At 41.5% G+C, this 27,549-nt stretch overlaps 1 protein-coding gene across 7 annotated transcripts in view; it reads right to left on the minus strand.

Moving 5' to 3' along the window:
• CSNK1G1 (casein kinase 1 gamma 1) overlaps positions 1–27,549 on the minus strand; it is a 218,325-nt gene that overhangs the window by 49,412 nt on the left and 141,364 nt on the right. For all 7 annotated transcript variants that reach the window (XM_073012228.1, XM_008016306.3, XM_073012225.1 and 4 more), the window contains 2 exons: positions 5,202–5,353; positions 2,515–2,749 (listed from right to left, as the gene is read on the minus strand). In XM_073012228.1, coding sequence (XP_072868329.1) covers positions 2,515–2,749; positions 5,202–5,353 — 387 coding nt within the window. The remainder of the gene's footprint in view (positions 1–2,514; positions 2,750–5,201; positions 5,354–27,549) is intronic.

Raw genomic sequence — 27,549 nt, forward strand, 5'->3', positions numbered from 1 at the left:
GATAACCAAGGCTAAGGGAAGAAGGTTATTGGATCAAAATTACATAGCTATTAAGTAAGAGCGCCAGGATTCGCATACTTTTTCTTAACCACTACTCTTTATCTTATACAAACATAACATGAACACCCATCCCTTGTCTGTTCTTGTCTTTCCTCTTAAGAACAATAAAATTAGTACACGAATGGCTGAGCCCAGGAAGCGGGCATTAAAACAACTTCTAGAGTTTGTCAGTTAAACCACACAATCATAAGTTTATTATTTAAGATACAGTTTTTGTTTCCTTGTAAAATGGAAAAGTACTTGTCATTATGAAGGAAGAAGGGGATGCTAAGCACTATGCAAGAGACCTAAGTCAGACATGGTGCTTTCACATATATTATCCATTCAACCCTTAAAATATCCCTGTGAGGCCAGGCGCGGTGGCTCAAGCCTGTAATCCCAGCACTTTGGGAGGCCGAGACGGGCGGATCACGAGGTCAAGAGATCGAGACCATCCTGGTTAACACGGTGAAACCCCGTCTCTACTAAAAAAAATACAAAAAACTAGCCGGGCGAGGTGGCGGGCGCCTGTAGTCCCAGCTACTCGGGAGGCTGAGGCCGGAGAATGGCGTGAACCCGGGAGGCGGAGCTTGCAGTGAGCTGAGATCCGGCCACTGCACTCCAGCCTGGGCGACAGAGCTACACCCCGCCTCAAAAAAAAAAAAAAAAAAAAAAAAAAAAATTCCCTGTGAAGCTTTACCCTCATTTTACAGAGGAGTTTCAGTGAGATTAAGTAACTTGTCCACAGTAACGCTGATAATAAGTGCCAGAGGACTTCTAGTCTAATTTTAAAGTATTACATTTATTTAAGTGAGGATTTCCATGTGGTTACTGAAAAAATCCTGATAACATCATAATTTCAAATCAAATTGTATCATACTACTTTGTAATGCCATTTTTTACTCTTCACTATCACTTGAATTCCTCAGGTGAATAACTTCTGTAGTTTACTCAATGAGGCTACTTAGTAGATATTACATTAGTCTTTAAAATACTTATTAAAGTGCAGGCCAGGCACGGTGGCTCTCATCTATAATCCCAGTGCGCTGGGAGGCTGAGGCAACAGGATCTCTTGAAACCAGAAGTTTGAGACCAGCCTGGGGAACATAGTGAGACTCTGTCTCTATAAAAAAATTTAAAAGTTAGCTGGACATGATGGCATGCGCCGATAGCCCTAGCTACTGAGGAGGCTGAGAAAGATCTCTCCAGCTCAGGTGATTGAGGTTATAGTGAGCTATGATCACACTGCTGCACTCCAGCCTGAGTGAGAGTGAGATTCTGTCTCTAAAAATAAAATAAATATGCTGGGCACAGTGGCTCACACCTGTAATCCCAGCACTTTGGGAGGTCAAGGCAGGTGGATCACTTGAGGTCAGGAGTTCAAGACCATCCTGGCTAACACGGTGAAATCCCGGCTCTACTAAAAATACAAAAATTAGCCAGGCGTGGTGGTACATGCCTATAATCCCAGCTACTCGGGAGGCTAAGGGAGGAGAATTCCTTGAACCCGGGAGGCAGAAGTTGCAGTGGGCTGAGATTGCACTACTGCACTCCAGCCTGGGTGATAGAGTGAGACTCCATCTCGAAAAAATAAATGAATGAAATAAATACATCTTAGTGTGCAGTAGTTCATTAATATTTAAAAATATTTTATAATTATTTCTGTCTAGGAGTATGGAATCTGAGAATATTCTGCTTGTGTACTCTCTAGAATGTTGATTTTCAAACATGTTTTTTTCAATCACCTAGGAGTCTTTTCTCCAAATAGAGTCCTCCATGGAAGCCCAATATATGAAACATAAAAAAGGGAGGCTTTTTTTGAAGCAGAAAAGCCCAGGGCTCTGCCTGCTTGGTCTCCCCACTGTTCCTTAGGCTTCTCTGACAAATACTCTCCCCCTTGGAATAGTTCCTCACAGGTAAGGTCTTCTGCCTTGATTAGAGCATTTAACAACATTTGTGCAAGTTGTTTATCCTGAGTAAAATGCAAAACTAATGGGAAACCAAGCATATTTTCACTGAATAAGACAGAAGCTCTTCCTTGAAGACTTCTGTGCTGAACTATGAGCAGTGAACAGAAGTCTACTCCATTTTTAGTGAGGCACTCTTCCCCACAGCTGACCCAGCCTGATGTCCTTTTCAGGACTGTCATAAATGGAGTCATACATAAGTAAATACCAAATTCATTACTAAACTCACTAAAATGCTATCCTCTTTTTACAATAATTCAAGTACTCACACTGCTCAGAAACTAAACATTTGGAAGTACAGTGTAAAGAATTAAGAACCTATGCATAGTCTATAGGATTCTTTGAAAAGTCATTAACTTACCATCTCAACTTCTCATATATAAAAATCACTTACCGTTGTGAAGCAATAAAAACCACAAGTTGTAATGCACAATGACGATATAAGTGTTACAGGAATAATAAACTGTTCTAATGACTTGCCCCTTTCATGGAACAGAAAAAAACACACCTTTGCCAAGATGCGTGTTGATAGACATATATCTTGCAGTTCCAGTTAAACTTTTGTGTTCCCTATAAGGTATGTGTTTTTTGGTTTCGGGGTCAATGTATTCCTTGGCCAGTCCAAAGTCTATAATGTGTATAACATGTTCTTTCTTATTGCCTTGTCGACCAATCAGGAAGTTCTCTGGCTTGACATCTCGGTAAATGAGGTTCTTTGAGTGTACATACTCCATTCGAGAAAGCTAAAAGAGAAACAAATGATGGAAATACTCTAAAGAAGTATATCAGGAAAATACATCAAAACATTTTCTTTAATGAGACCAAGGTTTTAATTACTGAAATAACATAAAATTCATCTCCTTTCATCACCCAGAGTCACTTCACTGACTTGTAAACAAAAAAATATTTTGTTATAAATATGTTCATAACAAATATCAAGACTAGGAAAAGAAAGTGAAATAGTACAGGTCTGCTAAAATGATAGCTCAATTTTACCTCACAATGTCACAATTTGCAAATGACGAATGAAATTAGTTGTTTATATGCTAATTCAGAAAATTAAGCATTTGAGAGAAAAGAAGTATTCCCAGGTACGATATCAAACTGTTGGTGACCTTTGAGACAAATGCCACTGCCACATTCACCTTCTGCCCACATCTTCCTATCCTTAGTTGGACAAGACTACCCAACCCAACTTTCGATGTTGTGAGGCCCAGAGAAGTTAATACTGGACTGACATCACATAGCTTATTAACAGCAGAGACAGGGAAACAGTTCATTATTATTATTGTTGTTATTATAATTATTATTATTTTTTGAGATGGAGTCTTGCTCTGTCACCCAGGGTGGAGTGCAGCCTCAGCCTCCTGGGTTCCAGCAATTCTCGTGCCTCAGCCTCCCAGGTAGCTGGGATTATAGGCACGTGCCACCATGCCTGGCTAATTTTTGTATTTTTAGTAGAGACAGGGTTTCACCATGTTGGCCACTCTGGTCTCAAACTCCTGACCTTGGGTGATCCGCCCTCCTCAACCTCCCAAAGTGCTAGGATTACAGGCATGAGCCACCGTGCCTCACCAAAACAGTTCATTCTTGTTGTTGTTTTAAATTTATTTTAAGATTATTTTTGTAGAGATGGGGTCTATGTTGCCTAGGCTGGTCTCAAACTCCTGGCCTCAAGTGATCCTCCCACCTCAGCCTCCCAAAGTCCTGGGATTATAGACATAAGCCACCATGCCAGCCAGGGCTACAGTTTTTATGTTAAGTTAAATATAATAAAAAATAATAATCATAAGAGTATTTCAAATTTTATTAAGTATTTCTATCTACTAAGCTTTTCTAGTAACTTTTTTTTTTTTTTTTTTTTTTGGAGACGGAGTCTCACTCTGTCTCCCAGGCTGGAGCGCAGTGGTGTGATCTCGGCTCACTGCAAGCTCCGCCTCTCAGGTTCACACCATTTTTCTGCCTCAGCCCGCCGAGTTGCTGGGACTATAGGTGCCCGCCACCATGCCTGACTGATTTTTTATATTTTAGTAGAGATGGGGTTTCATCGTGTTAGCCAGGCTGGTCTCAACCTCCTGACCTCGTGATCTGCCCGCCTCAGCCTCCCAAAGTGCTGGGATTACAGGCATGAACCACCGTGCCCAGTCCTTTTCTACTAACTTTTAGTAGAGAAAGAGAAGCTCAGATATTTGAATTTGGGGCTCAAAAGTCAGTCAATTATCTCACATTTCCAAATTTTTATAGGACAGTGGGAGAGACCATTACCATCTCAAACAAATGAAGATGTATTTGCATCCTTCCCCAAAGGGCTTGTGTCAAACTTCTCAAAGGAACTATAGGAACTGCTTATTAAACTGGTACTGGGGTGTAATTTGGTAGGCGCTACAAGAGCTGCCTCTTCAGCTGAAATTTGTCTCTCAGAGAACTGGAGGCCAGAGAACTACCGCAAATTCCTGGTCACACAATTGTGAATCTGAGTGTTAGTGCAATGGGTTATATCGTCAATATTTTCTTGGTTGCAACACTGAAGGGAGGGATAGGACATGACAAAACCTTACAGCTATATTTAAAACACATAAATAGGCTGGGTGCAGTGGTTCATGCCTGTAATCCTAGCACATTGGGAGGCCGAGGTGGGAGGACCAGTTGAGACCAGGAGTTTAGACCAGCCTGGGCAACATAGTGGGAGCCTGTCTCTACAACATTTTTTAAAAAAATGAGCTGGCATGGCACCTGCAGTTCTAACTGCTGCAGAAGCTGAGGCAGGAGAATCGCTTGAGCCTAGGAGTTTGAGGTTTCAGTGAGCTATGATCATGCTACTGCACTCTAGCCTGGGTGACAGAGACCCTGTCTCAAAAACCAAAAACAAAACAAAACAAAATCAAAAAAATTATTCACATTTTTACAACTCTATCTAATCATCCTCTTTTCCCCTAATCTAAATTATATACTTCCTCTTCAGTTAAGGGCAGAGCATTGCTCCAAGGTGCAAAGTCTTAAAATAGAGCAAATTGCAGATGTAGTGTGACTTCTCTGAATTTACCCTTTTTGCCCCAGCCAGCTTCCCAGAATGCCATCAAGCCTGTGAGTGCTAATTCTTGATGTGTCGCTATGGTTAGTAAATCACCAAAAGGCCCACAAGGATGTGGCTGAGGAACCAGCCTATTCTCTTCCAGGATAGCAATTCCAACTTACCAACTGAATGGCTATCATTAACACCGTCTTCAAAGTAAATGTTCGGTCACAGAGGTCAAACAAGTCCTCCAAGCTAGGGCCAAGGAGCTCCAGCACCATGGCATTATATTTCCCACATGGTCCAAAGTAATACACCTGTGGGAGACCTTCACCTGAAAGCACAGGGGAAATGGGGGTATATAGTGGGAGACACAAAAGCCAAAATATGAGATAACGGTATTAGCACTGAACAAAATATTTTTAAAAGTACAATTTGTGAGATTTCCATTTTCTTTCATAGTACCTACTGGAAACTTAAACTGAGCACAACAGCTTCAATGGGAACTAATAATGATGGGAAAGGCTAAGTCATTGCATAATATGTTCAAATGAGTAGTTATTTAATACCACAGTGCCAAAAACATTTCCACTGCTATAAGATAGAGAATGGTCCCTGATCCATTAGATCTTCCCAAAAGGATGCCTGAAAGTGCGGTATCGTAAAAGGCTCAAAGGATGGCTCACTGAGCTCAAAGGCCAGCTAACAGAACTTGTTACGTTAGCTGGTTCATGAGCACTCCCTATGCTTACTGCCATAGCCACATGGGTTATTTGGAACTGTTGCCCTATGGAGAACTCAGATTGAAAAGGCAAGGTCACAGAGAATGTAGCCTGGCCCCAGGCCAGCACAACTGGCCCTCTTTTCACAGGGAGTCTCTATAGTTTTTTGTTTTCTATCAGCTGGAGAAAAGTCAACAGACACTTAGTGTTTGGTTGCTGATAAGTACTGATGAAAGGAAAAGGGGGGAAAAACACAAGGCTAGGTTTTCCCCAGATCTGAAATTCATAGCTATTAAGAAGCCAAAATCCAGACTTTTTCACCTAAGTGGCAAATTGTAAATAAATTTCCTTTATAAAGTGCATCGTAAATATGAGGCATTCACTAAATATATAACTGGTACCATGAGAATAGTAGATATTAAATAAGATTACAGAGGCCAGGCGCGGTGGCTTGGGAGGCCGAGGTGGTCAGGAGTTTTGAGACCAGCCTGGCCAACATGGTGAAACCCTGTCTCTACTGAAAATACAAAAATTAGCTGGGTGTGGTGGCACACACCTATAATCCCAGCTACTCAGGAGGCTGAGGCAGAAGAATCGTTTGAACTCGGGAGGCGGAGGTTGCAGTGAGCTGAGATGGCACCACTGCACTCCAGCCTGGGTGACAGAGCGAGACTCCATCTCAAAAAAAAAAAAAAAAAAAGATTACAGAACACTTAAAAAATTATCTGGTTTCATAGAGCAGAAACATTCCCATCTCACACATTTATGTATATAGTGGTCTACAGTTGTATATGTTGTAGACTATTGTTTGCTTCTTCCTCTAAGTGTTTTAACTTGAGACAAGGTCTCAATGTCACCCAGGCTGGAGTGCAGTGGTGAGATCTCGGCTCGCTGCAAACTCTGCCTCCCAGACTAACGCGATCTTCCCAGCTCAGACTCCCAAGTAGCAGCTGGGACTGTAGGCTTGCTCTACCACACCAGACTAAGTTTTTGATTTCTTGTAGAGATAGGGTCTCACTATGTTACCCAGGTTGGTCCTGAACAACTTCCAAGCTCAAGCAATCCTCCCTCCTTTGCCTCCCAAAGTGCTGGAATTACAGGCATGAGCTACTGTGCCTGGCCCCATCCCCTTTTTATTTCTATGGGTGGGATATAGGCAGATGTATATCTAACACATACTTCTCTCAAGGATAGGTCTCACATATTTGGAATTAATAACTATTTCATATATTGTATTAGTCTATCTTGATTCATCAAATCCTAAACAACTTTTTTTTTTTTTGAGACAGAGTCTCATTCTGTCACCCAGGCTGGAGTGCAGTGGTGCAATCTTGGCTCACTGTAACCTCCGCCTCCTGGGTTCAAGCAATTCTCGCGCCTCAGTCTCCCAAGTAGCTGAGATTACAGGCATGGTGTCCAGCAATTTTTTTTTGTATCTTTTGGAGAGACAGGGTTTCGCCATGTTGGCCAGGCTGGTCTTGAATTCCTGACTTCAAGTGATCTGTCCGCCTCAGCCTCCCAAAGTGCTGGGATTATAGGCGTGAGCTACCATGCATGGCCTAAGCCCTAAACAACTTGAACATTTTCTTTAAATATGTTTATTCCTAGCTTGTATCCTCTAATATACATTACTCCTGCTAGTTCAACAAATATCTGTTCAATTGTTTTTGTGGTTGTCTTGATTCTTCCTATCTCCAAAAGAGAAAAGGATTTAATTTGAAGTGGGTTTTTTTTTTTTTTTTGAGATGGAGTTTCACTCTGTAGCCCAGGCTGGAATGCACTGGCACTATCTCGACTCACTGCAACCTCCGCCTCCCGAGTTCAAGCCATTCTCCTGCCTCAGCCTCCTGAGTAGCTAGGATTACAGGCGCACACCGCCATGCCCAGCTAATTTTTCTATTTTTAGTAGAGACAGTGTTTCCCCATGTTGGCCAGGCTGGTCTCAAACTCCTGACCTCAGGTGATCTACCCGCCTCGGCCTTCCAAAATACTGGTATTACAGGCGTGAGTCACCACGCCAGGCCCCAAAGAGTCTTTTTTTCCCTGTTGTTTTGAAGAAGTCATTTTTCAGTTTTTAAAAAATATACAAAACTCAATAGTTGCTTCCAATGACTCCTGCTGAGACATCCAAAGCAGAACACTCTGTCCTAGAGATTTACTGCTTTTATTAATCAGACACATGGTAAATGCAGTTTGGGGATCTTTTAAATTTATGTCCTATATAAGGATTCGATGACACTAAAATGTTATTTTCTTAATATAAATATTATATTCTTCAAAGCAGGTTGTGGCAGCGCCTGTTTGCATGCCCAGTATCCACATATCCACTCTCCCTCTCCTTTTTCTTTTGAGACAGGGTCTCACTGTGTCACCCAGGCTGGAGGGCAGTGGTGAGACCATGGCTCACTGCAGCCTCGACCTCCTGGGACAAGAAATCCTCCTGCCTCAGACTCCCAAACAGCTGGGAGTACAGGCACATGCCACTACATTGGGCTAGTTTTTTAAAATTTTTTCCAGAGATGAGCTCCCACTATGTTGTCCAGGCTGGTCTTGAATCTCTGGGCTCAACTGATCCTCCTGCTTTGACCTCCCAAAGTGAGATTACAGGGATGCCTCTCCCCTTCTTTTTTTCTTTTCTTTTTTTCTTTTTCTTTTTTTTTTTTTTTTTTTGAGACAAGAGTCTCGCTCGGTCGCCAGGCTGGAGTGCAGTGGCACGATCTCAGCTCAATGCAACCTTCACCTCCTGAGTTCAAGTGATTCTCATGCCTCCGTCTCCCAAGTAGCTGAGATTGACAGGCACATGCCACCACATCCAGCTAATTTTTAGATTTTTAGTAGAGATGGGATTTCACCATGTTGGCCAGCATGGTCTCCATCTCCTGACTTCGTGATCTGCCTGCCTTGGCCTCCCAAAGTGCTGGGATTACAGGTGTGAGCCACCACACCCAGCCTCCCCTTCTTTTAAAATAACATAACTTGTTTTTTTTTTTTTTTGAGACAGAGTCTTGCTCTTTTGCTGAGGCCGGAATGCAGTGGCGTGATCTCAGCTTACTGCAACCTCTGCCTCCTGGGTTCAAGCCCTTCTCCTGCCTCAGCCTTCCGAGTAGCTGAGATTACAGGTACCTGCCACCATGCCCGGATAATTTTTGTATTTTTAGTAAAGACGAAGTTTCATCTTGCTGGTCAGGCTGGTCTTGAACTCCTTACCTCAAGTGACCCACCCAGCTCGGCCTCCCAAAGTGCTATTATTATAGGCATGAGCCACCACGCCTGGCCCAGAACTTCTAATTGTTGCAAATAGCAACTTGCCCAGTTATAACTCCAGCCTCCCTTGACAATTAGGAAAGACCAATGAGATGGAAGGAGAAATGAGTGTATAATTCTTTTTTTTTTTTAATTCAGAGTCTTGCTCTGCTGCCCAGGCTGGAGTGCAGTTGCATGATCTCATCTTACTGCAACCTCCGCCTCCTGGGTTCAAGTCATTCTCTTGCCTCAGCCTCCTGAGTAGCTGGGACTACAGACTTGGCTAATTTTTTTTTTTTTTTTTTTTTTTTTTAAGTTTTAGTCTTGCCTCAGTCTTCTGAGTAGCTGGGACTACAGACTAGGGCTATTTTTTTTTTTTTTTTTTAGTTTTTGGTAGAGATGAGATTTTACCATGTTGGCCAGGCTGGTCTCCAACTCCTGGCCTCAAGTGATCTGCCTACCTTGGCCTCCCAAAGTGCTGGGATTATAGGCAGGAGCCACTGTGCCTGGCCACTGAGTGTATAATTCTAAAAATTCTTTCCAGAGAGATGGCTAGAATGAAAGGTGAAAGATGTGACCTTCTAAAGGTCCAGAAGTCATCTAGAATCACCAGACATCTTGAGGATGTCAAGTAGTGCCAAGAATAGATGAGCAAAGAGAAGAACCTAAGTCCCTGATGGCTGTGGAGTAACCATGCCAATGTTGGACTTTTCTTCACTCTGGACGTTTTTCATCAAAAAGAAAAATCAATCTCCACCTTGACTGAGCTACTTGTATTTGGATTTTTAAAAAGCAGCCAACTCTAATCCTAATTAATAAACATATTACTCCATTTGTTGGCTAAATTGCAAATCTGGGCATAATATCCTCTTTTTAAAGTAAAAGCTAAAAGTCAGGCTTACTTAGAAATATAATATTGGCATAATTTCCTACACTTGTTGCCAATACTTAAGGTTCAGTTTAAATGAGACAACTGATCTTGTTCTCAATAATCTTTAGTATCAAATCTAGATTATCTTTTGCCAGAAGTTTCCATGTTTACAACGAAGTCACAAAAGGATTCTGAGTAATATCTGTAATTTCTAACTATAATGTCACCCATTACTCCCACTTAGGAACTTTGAAGAATTAAGAGTTCCTGCTTGCTGCACTATTGCTTTTATTAAGTACCCTGAGACCTCACAACACACTGGCAGGCTTTGGGATGCTCAAAGAAACTTCTAGACCACTGAGTGGCTTTGAAGCATTTCTAGGGGAGGATCAAGGTCCGAGATCCTAGTGTAGAAAGAGCTCAAGTCTAGGATCAAGGTCCGAGATACTAGTATAGAAAGAGCTCAAGAGTCTTAGATCTAGTATTTGCTTCTGCTTTCAACTATGGCACATTCTGTAGCCTCTCTGGGTTAGCTAATTCATCCGTAAAGAGGAACGGGTTTACACAATGAGATACCATCTCAACGCCAGTCAGAATGGTGATTATTAAAAAGTCAGGAAACAACAGATGCTGGCGAGGCTGTGGAGAAATAGGAATGCTTTTACATTGTTGGTAGGCATGTAAATTAGTTCAACCATTGTGGAAGACAGTATGGTGATTCCTTAAAGATCTAGAACCAGGCCGGGCACGGTGGCTCAAGCCTGTAATCCCAGCACTTTGGGAGGCCGAGACAGGTGGATCACGAGGTCAGGAGATTGAGACCATCCTGGCTAACACGGTGAAACCCCATCTCTACTAAAAAATACAAAAAACTAGCTGGGCGAGGTGGCGGGCGCCTGTAGTCCCAGCTACTCGGGAGGCTGAGGCAGGAGAATGGCGTGAACCGGAGAGGCGGAGCTTGCAGTGAGCTGAGATCCGGCCACTGCACTCCAGCCTGGGTGACAGAGAGAGACTCCGTCTCAAAAGAAAAAAAAGATCTAGAACCAGAAATACCATTTGACCCAGCAATCCCATTACTGAGTATATACCCAAAGGAATATAAATCATTCTACTATAAAGAGACATGCACATGTCTGTTTATTGCAGCACTATTTACAATATCAAAGACATGGAACCAACCCAAATGTGCATCAATGATAGACTGGATAAAGAAAATGTGGTACATATATACCATGGAATACTATGCAGCCACAAAAAGGAATGAGAGCATGTCCTTTACAGGGACATGGATGAAGCTGGAAGCCATTGTCCTCAGCAAACTAACGCAGGAACAGAAAACCAAACACCACATGTTCTCACTCATAAGTGGGAGTTGAACACTGAGAACACGTGGACACAGAGAGGGGAACAACACACACCAGGGCCTGTTGATGGATGCGGGGTAGGGGGAGGGAACTTAGAGGATGGGTCAATAGGTGCAGCAAACCACTATGGCACATGTGTACCTATGTAACAAACCTGCACGTTCTGCACATGTATCCCATTTTTTTTTTCTTTAGAAGAAATAAAGAAAAACAACAACCCAGGCCGGGCGCGGTGGCTCAAGCCTGTAATCCCAGCACTTTGGGAGGCCGAGACGGGTGGATCACGAGGTCAGGAGATCAAGACCATCCTGGCTAACACGGTGAAACCCCGTCTCTACTAAAAAATACAAAAAAAGAGCTAGCCGGGCGAGGTGGCAGGCGCCTGTAGTCCCAGCTACTCGGGAGGTTGAGGCAGGAGAATAGCATAAACCTGGGAGGTGGAGCTTGCAGTGAGCTGAGATCTGGCCACTGCACTCCAGCCTGGGCGACAGAGCAAGACTCTGTCTCAAAAAAAAAAAAAAAAAAAAAAAAGAAAAACAACAACCCCAAAAAAAAAAAAAAAAAAAAAAAAAAGAAGGAAGAAAGAGGAAGAGGAAGAGGAGGAGGAAGAAGAGGAGGAAGAGGAAGAAGAAGAAAGAAGAAGAAGAAGAAAAGAAGAAGAAAGAAGAAAGAAGAAAGAAAGGAGGAGGAGGAGGAGGAGGAGGAGGAGGAGGAGGAGGAGGAGGAGGAGGAGAAGGAGGAGGAGGAGAAGGAGGAAGAAGGAGGAGGAGAAGGAGGAAGAAGGAGGAGGAGGAAGAAGAAGGAGGAGAAGGAAGAAGAAGGAGGAGAAGGAAGAAGAAGGAGGAGAAGGAAGAAGAAGGAGGAGAAGGAAGAAGAAGGAGGAGAAGGAAGAAGAAGGAGGAGAAGGAAGAAGAAGGAGGAGAAGGAAGAAGAAGGAGGAGAAGGAAGAAGAAGGAGGAGAAGGAAGAAGAAGGAGGAGAAGGAAGAAGAAGGAGGAGAAGGAAGAAGAAGGAGGAGAAGGAAGAAGAAGGAGGAGAAGGAAGAAGAAGGAGGAGAAGGAAGAAGAAGGAGGAGAAGGAAGAAGAAGGAGGAGAAGGAAGAAGAAGGAGGAGAAGGAAGAAGAAGGAGGAGAAGGAAGAAGAAGGAGGAGAAGGAAGAAGAAGGAGGAGAAGGAAGAAGAAGGAGGAGAAGGAAGAAGAAGGAGGAGAAGGAAGAAGAAGGAGGAGAAGGAAGAAGAAGGAGGAGAAGGAAGAAGAAGGAGGAGAAGGAAGAAGAAGGAGGAGAAGGAAGAAGAAGGAGGAGAAGGAAGAAGAAGGAGGAGAAGAAAGAAGAAGGAGGAGAAGAAAGAAGAAGGAGGAGAAGAAAGAAGAAGGAGGAGAAGAAAGAAGAAGGAGGAGAAGAAAGAAGAAGGAGGAGAAGAAAGGAGAAGGAGGAGAAGAAAGGAGAAGGAGGAGAAGAAAGGAGAAGGAGGAGAAGAAAGGAGAAGAAGGAGAAGAAGAAGAAGGAGAAGGAGAAGAAGAAGGAGGAGAAGGAGAAGGAGGAGAAGGAGAAGGAGAAGGAGAAGGAGGAGAAGGAGAAGGAGAAGGAGAAGGAGAAGGGGAAGAGGAAGAGGAAGAGGAAGAGGAAGAGGAAGAGGAAGAGGAAGAAGAAGAAGAAGAAGAAGAAGAAGAAGAAGAAGAAGAAGAAGAAGAAGAAGAAGAAGAAGAAGAAGTTGAAGTTGAAGTTTAGACTGGTTCCTTTCAAAACCCAAATTCTTATTATGGCCAGGATTTCCTTCTAGCTACCTTCTGGGTTCCTCTCTGTAAAGCCACAGAACTACTATGAATGAAACTCACCTCCATATTTTATGAAATAACGTGTGGCACCAATTCAAACATAAGCTGGTAGTGAAACTCAAATGGAAGTGTATCCATCAGAAATATCTTTAAAACTTTAAAAAAAAAAAAATACCCAAAATGAGATGCAGTGACTTCACCTCCTACCTACTGAGTCAGAACTTCTAGGAGTGGAAGCAAACATTGCTCCACAAGTGATTCTGATGTGTAACCTCAGCTGAAAAACACTATATCTAGAGAGTAGAAATAAAGGGTATGCTTTGTTTTATGATTAATATATCATAAGGATTCAGAATACAGTGACAGGCCTCTTTCAGAAGTTATTTCAGATCAAAACAACTGGACTCAATCCTTCGAAGGAAAGAATTTTAAAGCAAGTTAAAAAGATTTCTGTTTAAAGTTTCTTAGTTATTTTCTTACAGAAAATATACCTTTGAGCATAAAAGTTTCTTTGGGAGATGTAGCTGTAATTTATTAGAACTATCTGTACAGAAAGCTCCCCGTGCAAGTTCTACTCTAAGCCTGTTTCTTCGCATGACTGCCCATAAAGTGGTCTGTGCTGGTGGTAAAAGACACAAACACAGGCACACTAGGAAAGTCTGTCTCTTTGGTCAGAGATTACTACACAGTAATGGTTTATCAGCTGGGCTGCATTTAAGTGAAAAAAAAAAAAAATCCTGTATATTTCATTCTTCTTTCGCAGAGCCATCTCTAATCCACTGCTTAAGAAATTTTTAATTAATCAACATTATGCTAGGAAATCCTTTAATGAGACTGGGGAGAAGGGCAGATCCTTAAGTGCAACATAAGGTACACATGCAGTAAAAAGATACTTTCTATAAATAATTATGAGGGAATGGAAAGGAAATGGGAGACTCAGGCAAGATATGTGCTGGATTCTTTGATCAATGGTATATTGGAAACTAAAGTATTAATAGTTTTATAATCTCTCATCTGCTCTGGGAATAATGTGCTAATGAGGTCTCCCCCTCCTAAATTGGTAAACTGCACAGAAACCTGGAAACTAAAGAAGTGACTACTGAATTTTCCTTTTCTGAAGGATTTCCAATAGATTTCATTATATTTCCTTTAACTACAGGTTAAATCTCTTATAAACCAAAATTGCAAGGTTATATATACAGTACATATGTTATCTTGTATATTTTCCTTAGTACTATGAAACAGCCTTTCCATCATCAATAACATGATGTTATAAACCCTGCCGGACATATGGCTCACACATATATCAAGCTGCACAGAATAGGGAATGAATGTAGAACACTAGAGCTAATTTTCAGTCTGTACTAAGTTTAACTTGAGTTAAATATACCAAATCAAGGATAATGGCTTCTTTTATAATCCAAGCTGTTATCTGAAAACAATCCATAACACATTATGAACTGTAACTACTCTAAGTAGAGATACTATAAAAGGCACTTCAGGTTGAGAACTGAAATAGAACCACCTCAAAGGTTTTGGTAATTTGATCCTATTATTAGTCTATCCTAATAATTAGTCTTTCATTTTTTTAAAAAAACTAAATTACCTAACTTTGAAGGACAATGACCTTGGCAAGTCCATTCTTTTGCTTTGTTTATATAGTTTATTATTTAATGTTTAAAGAAAATAGAATAATTTTTTTCCCAAATTAAATTAATTATCTTCTCGGCCCCATCAATGGTAATAGTTTCTAGCACAACTACTAAATGCTCTGTAATGTTTCTGAGGGATCAGGCAATTATTATTATAATACATGGGCAATTATCATTAAAGAAAATAATCTTAAACATGTACCCTTAGCAAGAAATCAGAAATAGGCAGATAAACGAGATGATATTCCATTGTAAGCAGTGAAAGGGAAAAATGGAAGCATAGCCTTTAAAACTCAGAGAATAAATCCATAAAAACAATGCATCATTACAAGGATAGGAGACAACACGTAGTATTTCTTTTTTAAAAAAGAACAATCCCTCTCATGTCTCTGGCTCTGAAAAATGTCTCTTTGCAACATGAACCGGTTAAACATATGAATTTACTCAAAATGCTGGTTTAATAACAAAAACAGCCAGGCCCCGAATTAAGAAAACAGGATTACTTTGTCCTATAATGAAAAATGTTTTACAATCATCTTGTTTAAACGCCTCCTGGGAACTGGAATACTGCCAAACATAGGCTGCTGCTAGCACGAGCTCAAATTTGTATGGCAGGGGAAGAGGCAGTGAGGAAAGGCAAAAGAAGAGGAATAATTTCACATTTCTGAGCCACAGACATTGAGCTTTAACAGTGTCTCTATTACATACACTTAATTATGAAGGCCTTGAGCCTTAAAGCAGGCTTAACATTTTATTTACCCAAAAGGAGTCAGAAAAGAAAGCCCAAGACAGGACAGATTTCCTCTACACACATTTTTATTTTATTTTATTTTTTGGAGACAGAATCTTGCTCTGTAGCCCAGGCCAGACTACAGTGGTACAATTTTGGGTCACTGCAACCTCTACCTCCTGAGTTCAAGTGATTCTCTTGCCTCAGCCACCTGAGTAGCTGGGATTACAGGCATGTGCCACCATGCCTGACTAAATTTTGCATTTTTAGTAGATCTGGGGTTTCACCACGTTAGCCAGGCTGGTCTCAAACTCCTGGCCTCAAGTGGTCCGCATGCCTCTGAAGCAGGAGAAATGGTCTGAAAACAGTAAACCTAAGGCCAACCTATGCCTGCTTTCTTGGAATGGACTAAGACAAAAACCCCACCTGTCCACAACCAAGTCATAAGGGGCCAAAGGCTCATCCCTCTCCAAACTTCCCCTCCCCTATGCCAGGAATGGGAACGTCTGGTTTTGGTCCATTCTGGGACCTTCATCTGCATATATGCCATAGGTGAGATGCCTCTGATTGGTCCTGGGAAGAATCTTGCTTCTGACTGGTCCTGGGCAGAATCCTGCCTCTGACTGGTCTGGGGCAAAATCCTTCATTTCCATAGGGCATAACCTATGAGAAGCCTCTAAAGGTACTTAGGCATGTTACCATGCTCTTTTGTTGTTGTTGAGACAGAGTTTCACTCTTGTTGCCCAGGATGGAGTGCAATGGTGTGATCTCGGCTCACTGCAACCTCTGCCTCCTGGGTTCAAGTGATTCTCCTGCCTCAGCCTCCCAAGTAGCTGGGATTACAGGTGCCTAACACCACACCCAGGTAATTTTTGTATTTTTAGTAGAGTTGGGGTTTCACCATGTTGCCCAGGCTGATCTCAAACTCCTGACCTCAGGTGATCCACCTGCCTCGGCCTCCTGAAGTGCTGGGATTACAGGCAAGAGTCACAGCGCCTGACCTACCATACTCTTTTAAATCAATAAAAACCTCAAGGAACATTACTATCAGGGCTCTTGAGCCACATGCTCAAGCCCACTCCCACTCTGTGGAGTGTACTTTCACTTCAATAAATCTATGCCTTCGCCTTCCGTTGTTCAATTCTTTGCTCAAGGCACCAAGAACTTAGACAACTCACAGTCAAGACTTTCCATCTGGTAACACCTTGGCCACCCAAAGTGCTAGGCACGTGAGTCATTGTGCCTGGCCCAAGATAAAAACAGGTAAAAGTGTGTTGTGTATTGGAGGTGGGGTGGGAGCAAAGGAGTAAAGTCCTTTCTCTTTCCAAAAAGACTAACTCGACTGGGTGCAGTGGCTCATGCCTGTAATCCCAGCACTTTGGGAGGCCAAGGTGGGTGGATCATGAGGTCAAGAGATCAAGACCATCTTGGCCAACATGGAGAAACCCCGTCTCTACTAAAATACAAAAAATTAGGTGGGTGTGGTGGTGCACGCCTGTAGTCCCAGACTAGGGAGGCTGAGGCAGGGGAATCGCTTGAACCCAGGAGGTGGAGGCTGCAGTGAGCCAAGATCGCACCACTGCACTCCAGCCTGGCAACAGAACAAGACTCTGTCAAAAAAAAAAGAAAAGAAAAGAAAGAAAGAAAGATAAGATAAAGAAAGAAAAGAAAAGAAAAGAACGAACGAACGAACTCAGCTCTGCTGAGTTACTAACACACTAACTTTACTCGGTAAATTCATGAGATTAAAAAACCCAGTATTTGCCATTTTTCCACCTTCCTTAGTACTGTAGTTCTGCGATTTAAAACACAAAGATGGAATATCTATTGAATTTCAAACTCTACCTCAAAACTTAAGAAAAGACACCTGATTCTTCTTAAAACACACCTGAACAATTAACAACTAAAAAGTCAAGAAGGTTCCAGCAAGCATCTAAAAGGAATGAAAAGGAAAAACAAGGTTATGCAAAGTACAGTGATCCCCTTCCTGACAATCCTGCCCTGCTCCCATTACACTTTCTTTATCCATGTGTCTGTGTTCCCTACTAACAGTAGGCTATTTGAAAGCAGCAACTACCGTGTGTTAATTTTTTTGTATGTCAGCACCTAGCACTGGTCCAAGCATATGGTAGATATGGTTAAAATAAGTACTAAGTAAATTAATAACAAAACTCAATGTGATGGCACTTGAGTTTTCCATTTGGAATGCCTAATGCTTTCCTCAAAATGCTGAAATACACACAATACGTACAGAGCAAAGCAAATTCATTGGATTTAAAATGTGCAGGGAATACTAACACAACTGATTTTTCTGGGTTCTTGCTTACCTTTCACGGGAATACTTTTAAAAGACAGTTGTGTTGCGCAAGCCACAAGTATGAATACTCCAAGTAAATTCAGAGTTGCAACATTTCTACATTGACTTCCGTGCATTTAAATCTTCCATGATGACTATAAATGGTATCTACAGTTTATCTTGCTGTTCCCATATGTAGGTAAGCAACTATGCAGAATTACTTATTTCAGTTAACAGCACTGAAAACTACACACAAACAAATGTCTTCTCCTCTCTCAAAACAGCACCTGCCCATCCAAACAGATCAAATGACCAAAAAAATTAGTCATCTAATTTTTGGATCTAATAAATCATCTAATATGAAAGGAAGTCCAGTAACTTCTTCCTATCCTTATTTTCTCCCTCTCAATTTGTAAACAAATTCTTTATTTTGGTCCCGTATAACTTGGAAATACACAGTCTTTTCTTCACCTAAGTAGCCTTTTCCTACCACACTTGAATCTCATGGTCATCCTGTGAGAAAAAACAGGGCAAGTACTAAAGACCCCATTTTACAGATGAAATAAAAACCCCAAGAAATATTATGTGAACTTTCCTAGGTTCCCAAATAATACAACCAAATCTCTCAATTCCAGATTCACTATTCTCTTCTTTACACTAAGATGTCTGCATTCTCTTACTCTAATGTTCTTTTTCATCTATGTTGTTGCCAAAATTATTCTCCATGCTCCCCAACCCAACTCTTCCAAACCGCATGTTCTGCCCTTTTGGTTAACATTTTATTTTTTTCCAGCAGTTCTTTATCACCTTTCCAGTACATAAATCCCCCACTATGCTCCACAGGCAGCTTGATTTGTCCTACCCATCCCTTTGGCTTCCCTCATTTTTAAGAAATGTTCTTGCCCTCTCCCCCATTATTTTAAAATCAGCTCCACAAACACTATCTTTTCACCTTTCCTGTCCACCTGTCTGCAGTTCTCAAGCCTTGTCAATTCCAGTCCCTGGTGTGGAACAGGAGCCACCTGGGGCATTACTTTTTTAAATTATAAGAGTGATAAATAGACAGATATAGCATGGATATCTATATTACCCATTTTTAGACAATCAAACATAACAGCAAACCAAAAGCAGTAAAAAGCATATAAAGAAAAGGTATTCACAGCCGGGCACAGTGGCTCATGTCTGTAATCCCAGCACTTTGGGAGGCCAAGTAAGGTGGATCACAAGGTCAGGAGATCGACACCATCCTGGTAAAGCCCCGTCTTTAATAAAATACAAAAAATTAGCTGGGCATGGTGGCGCACGCCTGTATTCCCAGTTACTCAGGAGACTGAGGCAGGGGAATCACTTGAACCCAGGAGGCGGAGGTTGCAGTGAGCTGAGATCGTGCCACTGCACTCCAGCATGGCAACAGAGCAAGACTCCATCTCAAAAAGGAAAGAAAAAGAAAAAGTATTCATAACCACAATGGCACATGATTAAGAATAGTGTACTGAAACTTCATTTTTAATTTAATGAAGTTAAATTAAATAGTGTGGGCCAGACACAGTGGCTCATGTCCATAATCCCAACACTCTGGGAGGCCAAGGCAGGTGAATTGCTTGTGCTCAGAAGTTCAACATCAGCCTAGGCAACATGGTGAAACCTCTGTCTCTACCACAACTATAAAAAATTAGTCAGGTGTGGTGCTGCATGTCTGTGGTCCCAGCTACTTGGGAGGCTAAGATGAGAGGATCACTTGAGCTTCAGAGGCAGTGGTTGCAGTGAGCTGAGATGACACCACTGTACGCCAGCCTGGGTGACAGAGTGACTCTGTCTCAAAAAAAAAAGAAGAAAAAGAAAAATACTACAGAGTGGATACTTTTTCTTATCAACATATGGACCTACCTTATTCATTTTAATAGCTACATATTAATAGTCGTATAATAGTATAATAGTATTCCACCATGTATCATATCTTTAACTTTCCCCCTACTGATGGGCATTTATCCTATTTCCATGTGTTAATTAGAAATATATATTATAGTGAACAGCTATTGCTTTTGCCTGGTCTGCATCCTTTTGTTCCTTCTGATAACACCACCTTACTCTTACAATAGGGAAGCACCATTTCCCCAGTGTTACTTCATGTGGTTAAAGTGGGGCCAACCCATTTCCCATCGCCATCCCAAGGATGCAACAAGCCCAGTTAATCAGAATACTCTATCTGCCTGCCTAGGAAAACTGGCTCAGGAATGGGTGCCATGTCTCTCATGTAACAAGAGTCAACTCTAGGACTTTTGTGGAACTAGAGATAAGGAGGAGTACTCTTTCTCTTTCTGTCTCTCTCCCTGATTGCTAAACTGAAAGCAGTTCAGCCTGGAGTTGCCAGGGACCAGCACATGGAGACAGCCTATTTGAGAATGAAGCTAATGCAGAGAAAGAAGAGGTGAGAAAAAAAGAGAGGTAAATGTATCACACACCTATGGACCAAGGACATTATTAGTCCTGTATCTGGATGGCTTGAAGTGAGAATGCTTTTGACTTCTCAGTTCTGTGAGCCAAGAAATTCTCCTCTCCCTCTCTCAAGTGAGCTTGAACTGGGATTCTACTCTTTGCAAATAAAAGCATCTAGACAAATAGGCATGCAATACTACCAGAAAAAAAAAAAATCCTTATGCCTGCGCTTTTGGGCATGTTTGCAAATGTATCTTTTTTGTTGTTGTTGTTGTTGTTGTTGTTTTTAAGACAGAGTCTCACTCTCTGGCCCAGGCTGGAGTGCAGTGGTGTGATCTCGGCTTACTGCAACTTCCGCCTTCTGGGTTCAAGCGATTCTCATGTCTCAGCCTCTGGAGTAGCTGGGATTACAGGCATGCGCCACCACGCCTGGCTAATTTTTGTATTTTTAGTAGAGACAGGGTTTCACCATGTTTCACCTCAGGTGATCTGCCCTCCTCGGCCTCCCAAAGTGCTGGGATTATAGGTGTGAGCTACCATGCCTGGCCCCATAAACATATCTTGAATGTTAACTTCTTAAAGAGGAAATGCTGAGTCAAACGCTTGCATAGTTAACATTTTAGCATAATGTACCAAACTGCCAGTTTTAGTTTTTGTTTTTTTAAATCAGGGTCTCACTCTGTTACCCAGGCTAGAATGGCACGGATCATGGCTCTCAGCAGCCTTGACTTCCCAGGCTCAAGCAATATTCCCACCTCAGCCTCCCAAGTGGCTGGGACTTACAGATGTGTGACACCACCCCTGGCTAATTTTTAATTTTTTGTTGAGACAGAGTCCCACTAGGTTGCCCAGGTTGGTCTTGAACTCCTGGGTTCAAGCAGTTCTCCCCACCTCACTCTCCCCAAACTGCCAGAGTTCTAAATCTTCTTTGGTCCCTATTTTGACTCTAGGCCTGGGCCTATTTTCAAAATTTAGCACTACAGTCTCCATTACTTGAGTACTCAGGTCTGTGGGGGTATTTAAAAATAAAATGGCAGCTGGGAACAGTGGCTTACACCTGTAATCCCAGCACTTTGGGAGGCCAAGGCAGGTGGATCACAAGGTCAGAAGATCAAGACCATCCTGGCTAACACGGTGAAACCCAGTCTCATACAAAAAAATTAGCAAGGCGTGGTGGCGGATGCCTGTAGTCCCAACTACTTGGGAGGCTGAGGCAGGAGAATGGCGTGAACCCAGGAGGTGGAGCTTGCAGAGAGCCGAGATCGCGCCACTGCACTCCAGCCTGGGTGACAGAGCGAGAATCCGTCTCAAAAAAATAAATAATATTCCTTTTAGAATATTAATTAAGCCTGGGCATGGTGGCTCACACCTGTAATCTCAGCACTTTGGGAGGCTGAGGCGGGAGGACTGCTTGAGGCCAAAAGTTTAAGACTAGCCTGGGCAACATAGGGAGACCCCATGTTTACAAAAAATAAAAAATCAGTTGGGCATGTGATGCATGCCTATGGTCCCAGCTACTCAGGAAGCTGGGGTGGGAGAATCTCTTGAGCCCAGGAGGTTGAGGCTGCAGTGAGCTGTGATGACACCACTGCACTTCAGCCTAGGTGATAGAGCAAGACCGCATCTCCAAATAGATGTGTGTGTGTGTGTGTGTGTGTGTGTATGTGTATTTGGAGATGAGGTCTTGCTCTATCTTATATATATATGTACACGTATATGCGTGTGTGTGTGTATATATATATTATATGTGTATATATATACATATATAATACATATAAGGAGCTGTGCCTATCTTGTTCACTATTGTATCCCTAAGACTTAGCTTAGAATAGTACTTAACCCAAGCGGGATGCTCAAGAATATCTCTTTTTTTTTTTTTTTTTTTTGAGACGGAGTCTCGCTCTGTTGCCCAGGCTGGAGTGCAGTGGCCAGATGTCAGCTCACTGCAAGCTCCGCCTCCTGGGTTTATGCCATTCTCCTGCCTCAGCCTCCCGAGTAGCTGGGACTACAGGCGCCCGCCACCTTGCCCGGCTAGTTTTTTTGTATTTTTTTTAGTAGAGACGGGGTTTCACCGTGTTAGCCAGGATGGTCTCGATCTCCTGACCTCGTGATCCGCCCGTCTCGGCCTCCCAAAGTGCTAGGATTACAGGCGTGAGCCACCGCGCCCGGCCAAGAATATCTCTTTAATAAATTCATGAACAGAGACATAGCAGCCTCTGGGCCTTGGTTTATTTTTTGTACTTGGAAAGCTTTCCTTACTCTTCCATTTTTATATGTCCAAATAAATCACAGTCCTTTTTTTTTTTTTTTTTTTTTTTGAGACGGAGTCTTGCTCTGTAGCCCGGGCTGGACTGCAGTGGCCGGATCTCAGCTCACTGCAAGCTCCGCCTCCCGGGTTTACGCCATTCTCCTGCCTCAGCCTCCGGAGTAGCTGGGACTACAGGCGCCCGCCACCTCGCCCGGCTAGTTTTTTTTTTTGTATTTTTAGTAGAGACGGGGTTTCACCGTGTTAGCCAGGATGGTCTCGATCTCCTGACCTCGTGATCCGCCCGTCTCGGCCTCCCAAAGTGCTGGGATTACAGGCTTGAGCCACCGCGCCCGGCCAATCACAGTCCATTTTTAAAGCTCAGCCCCATACATGCCACTCTCGCTATAAAACCTTTTCTCTTTCCCAAAATTAGAAACCATTTTTTTCTTTCAGAACTTCCTCATTTTATATGTATCTTAAAATATATGTATAACGTTCTACTGTTTTAGCTTGTGTTACAGTTACTTACCATTATTGTAATATCATTAACCTTACTGTCCTACCATGAACATACTGTAAGCTCAGTAAATATTACATTATCCATCCAATGACACTCTAGTGTCCTGAAGGACAGAGATCATCTTATTCGTAATTCTTTGGCTCTCAAATTACCCAGCATAGTGCTAGCTATAAACACAGTGATGGGTAGTGTTTTGTTAGTGAAAATGCCATCTCCTTGCATTATCACTAATGTAGAAGAGATTACCTACAGGCTGGCCTTAAGGCAGTATGAAGTATAAAGAAAGGACAATGCAGAAAAATGTTAAAAGTGTATTCGACGCTGAAAGCACAAGAATGCAGAATTGTGCAGAGCTGACAAACTCTTCTTTTAGTGGGTGGAATATAAATTATTTTTGTAGAAAGAAAATGACAATATAACTGGTCACACATGTTAAAAACTGATCTTTTTATTGGCTTTTGTTCCAAGCACACTTAAAATTACTTATATTCTACAAATATAAAAGGGCTTAGCTAGCAACTAGATTACTATTATGATAGTAGGCACACAGAGTTATCTATCTTTAAATAGTTAATGGAACTTAAGGAAATGTTTTCTTACCAATGACACTGACAGATACTGGAAAGGAACTAGTTAAGTTTTAATATAAGACAGTAGATACATACTTCTGCCTTCTCATAATCATAGGAATAATTCTCTTCAATGACTCACCTTCTTCTTTCCATAGTGCTCCACAGCTTTGGGAATGCTAAATGTTAACTCCCTTCTAAATGATTAACCTTGACATACTATGAGCTAGGGGGAAGAGTGACTAACGGCTCTGGTCAGTCCTTTGGGGGTCACCGAGCTTACTTCTAGTCATTATTTTAGACTTAGACTTCCTTTTCTTTGATCTCCTTAACAAGCATTCTCTAAGGGCAGCCACTAAAAGCCCTACTCAATGCCAGAAAAATGGCTGTGAGAATACAGATGGAAGAGAAACATACAGGTATACAGTAAGAGAGATATGAGTAAAGACCCAAAAAATGTCAAAATATGACCTAGAATTAAAGGGAGAAAATAGCACCAGAACCTTCAGGGTCTGTGTCTATTTCCAAGCAAGCTCCCACTGACAGGTTTTGGTGATCCACCTTTTTCAAACCTCTGCCTGCAGAAGTACTATATCGATTCCCTTAACTAATCACAACTCTTCAGTCCAGTTCACTTATATGTAAGTTACATAGGTGTATTTCTAGAACCTTACCTTCTATTTTTCATGAAGCACTTTAAAATAAAACAAAATCTAAGTAGCTAAAGTGAAGGTAATGTGAAGGTAATTCTACCTTCACACACAGCAAATAACCTCAAGCACTTTGCAAAACGATGCGCTGAAAAGGTGTCAGTACTTTGTGTTACTGTGGGATGTATGAAGTCAAACAATTTCTATAATAAACTCACAACAGTCTATTTGCAATTAAGGAAATTATTGGTCCAGAATGTGTAAAATAGAAGTGTTTTTCTTTTGCAGGAGGGAAAAGGACAGAATCTCTCCCCCCTCCCTTTTTTTTTTTTTACATTTTCCCTTCCCCAGTGCAAAATTCTCTAAAATTCTGTAAATGTAATTAAAGGCAATTACTCTATGTGGCTCAGGTGATTTAGAGCTATTTGAGAATTTCAAGGGGCAGGGAAGGACCACAGGAGGTCTGGCTCTAACAGATAAGCAAGTCTCTTACAGCATTGTATATGAATATCTCTTGCTTATATTTCATCACACAGTAGGGTACACTGTTAGCCATAGTATCAGAAATGTCCTAAAACTTTACAGAAATTAAAAAGGACACACAACTGGAGAATTTGTCCTGGTCCAGAAGTCGGGCATCAGAAATATCAGGGTTTTGTTCTTGTTTTTTGCAAACTAGTGTAGCTAAAGGCTAAGGTCCTGATATTTCACCCTTGGAAGAAGAGATGGAAATTCATAGTATCACTATTTAAGTTCCATTTAAGACTAGAAATTATTAGTACTGAGTATGTGAATTATACCTTTCCAAGCCCAGTAAATGAAACAACTCTTCCTATTTTTTTCTTCACAAAATTAAGCATTTGCCACAGACTAGACTTAAGATGCAACATCAATGGAAGCGTTTAAATATCCTTTTAAAATATTTCCTGACAATGTAGGTAGATTTGAAATCTCTTTCTCCCTCCCGCTTCCTCTCTCAAAGGAAAAGACAATCACACCACACTTTTCCTCATCTGACATTTGTTCCATAAGATAGAGCTGCTTTTCATATACTGATCAGGTTCTTGCTACTAACTCACCAAATCAGGCACACTTTTATATTTAAGTTCTGCTCCCTAAGAGGAACAACTGTGACATTAGTGCTGCTCAGATATTTTCAAACACCCACCTCACCCTTTACCCAATGAATAGGATTGTTAACTTTTTGTTTTTAACATGAGGCTGTTAAAATAAATATAAAATATTATAAAATATAAAATATAAAATAAAATAAAATTAGGCTGCTGTTGCCCTGATATTTACTTATTTCAAATAGGTCACTCACACAGAGAGGAGCAGGTCCTCAGGGCGTAAAAGTTAGGCAGATGTTGCTTTAAACCTCAACTCATCATTCCAGAACCCCTCAAAGTATGAGAGGGGCTGTCTCTCTTAATAGAGGCTTAAAGCAGGTTTTTCTCCGAAAATGATTATTTTCCCACAAAAGGTGGTGAGTACAATACATCGTGAAAGGTGTAGTTCTCTTTCTGGGAGTACTCATTGCCCTTTGCCAGGACCACACACTAGCTCTCAGTTTCTACTCCCTACTGTGACAATCTCAAGATGTTAAAATATCTCAAGGCAAAATGGCTTGCTATTTAGCAAGTGTTACGAGAAGAGAAAGAAAAGCATGGTCTATAAGCTCTCCATTTCCTTGTTATATTATCAATTATTTTTCTCCCAGCTCCTAAACCTCATTCTTAGAGAATCTGCTCTCTCTTGAGTGGTGGGGCCCAAGTGGTTCTGTACCCACAAGTAAGCTACCTGGACCAGGATTGAAAAGCTGACCCAAGATGGGTCAGCCAGTCTTTTTCTCAGGAATTTGCAGTTGTGACATATGGGCTCTACTCAATCTTTGCTAGGGCTTAAATTGAGGAGAAGGGCTGTGCAGGAGGCCTTTTCCCACAAAATATAAGAAGCAGAGAAGGCTGGTAATGTAGAGAAAATGATGCTGGTAGACGCAAGCTGAGGCAAGAGATTTTATAGCCCTAAGCAGAAGGAGGGTCAAAAAAAGTGTTAGAGACAGGAAGAGTTGAAAAGAAAGCCAGGGACCAAGAGTAGTTGTCTTGGTTCCTAGAGATTCTCCAAGTGCTTTGTTCTAATTCCTAGATAGGCCTGTATATTTCCTTTCTTGGTTTCATGACATATCCTGCTGGTCTTCCAGTAAATCCTCTTTTTCAGTTTAAGCTAATTTAAATAGATGCTGTTATTTGCAATCAAAACAGTGTTGACTAAGAACATACATAACTGCTCTACCTCCTCTTAAACCAACATTTTTTATTGGCTTGCTTCACACAATAGATAACTTGAAAAGCATCCAAACCTGAGATAAAATGTTTTATGGCAATTTAACACATGTATCAGTAAAACGAAATTTCATCCCCAAAGTGGGTGTCTGAGAAATCATGGCAAACCAGAGCGATGCCTCAGTATTTCCAAGGACACTGAAAGGGAAAAAAGCCTCATTGGGCTTTATAAATCAACAAAATATATGTAGATTAAATCTCTTCTGTAGAAATACAGCAGAAGCAGAAAGAGTCTAAAATTTTAAAAAGCTATAAAAAGTTTTTGGGTAAAGGAAAGGGGGTTCTGGATTATCTTCCCTGCAAGGTAGAAGTTAAACTCCTGAGTGGACGGTAACTTAAGGACTGTGTTAATGAGAACATATTTGGCAATGATTGTGCAACTCCAAGAGAGGTGACTGAGAAAGATTCAAACATTGAACTCATTTGTATTGTATATATTTATTTTCTGTATATCAAACATTTCTTAAATACCATGTACAAGATGGTATATCAAACATTTCTTAAAAATACCATGTATTTAAGAAATATCAAACATTTCTTAAATACCATGTACACTAGACAGTTAACGGAAGAAAGAGAAAAAAGATAAATAAGGTACAGACTCTATCCACAGGGAAAGTAACAGGTAGTAAACAGGTAAACAGCTAACATGGTCCTGGAAATATGTTATGTCAACAAAATTAGCTGGGTGTGGTGGCACACGCCTGTAATGCCAACTATTCGGGAGGCTGAGGCAGGAGAATCGCTTGAACCCGGGAGGCAGAGATGGCAGTGAGCTGAGATCGCGCCACCACACTCCAGCCTGGGCAACGGAGTGAGACTCCATCTCCAAAAAAAAAAAAAGAAAGAAAAAGAAAAGAAAACAAAATAGTGAGGAAAACTTGAGCTAAACTTTTTCTCACTTCAATTCATCGTTATCTCCACTTATTCACACTATCTAGAATTGGAGATGACAATGTCTAAATCTTCAGTCCTCAAAATGTAATTGCAAGGCTATCCATTCATACTTTTGCACAGCAAAAGAAATAATCAACACGTAGAGGAGATAACCTGTTGAATGGGAGAAAATAACTGCAACTATCCGTCTGACAGGGGACTAATAACCAGAATAT

The sequence above is a fragment of the Chlorocebus sabaeus genome, chromosome 26, assembly GCF_047675955.1.
Source record: "Chlorocebus sabaeus isolate Y175 chromosome 26, mChlSab1.0.hap1, whole genome shotgun sequence".
Taxonomy (NCBI): Eukaryota; Metazoa; Chordata; class Mammalia; order Primates; family Cercopithecidae; genus Chlorocebus; species Chlorocebus sabaeus.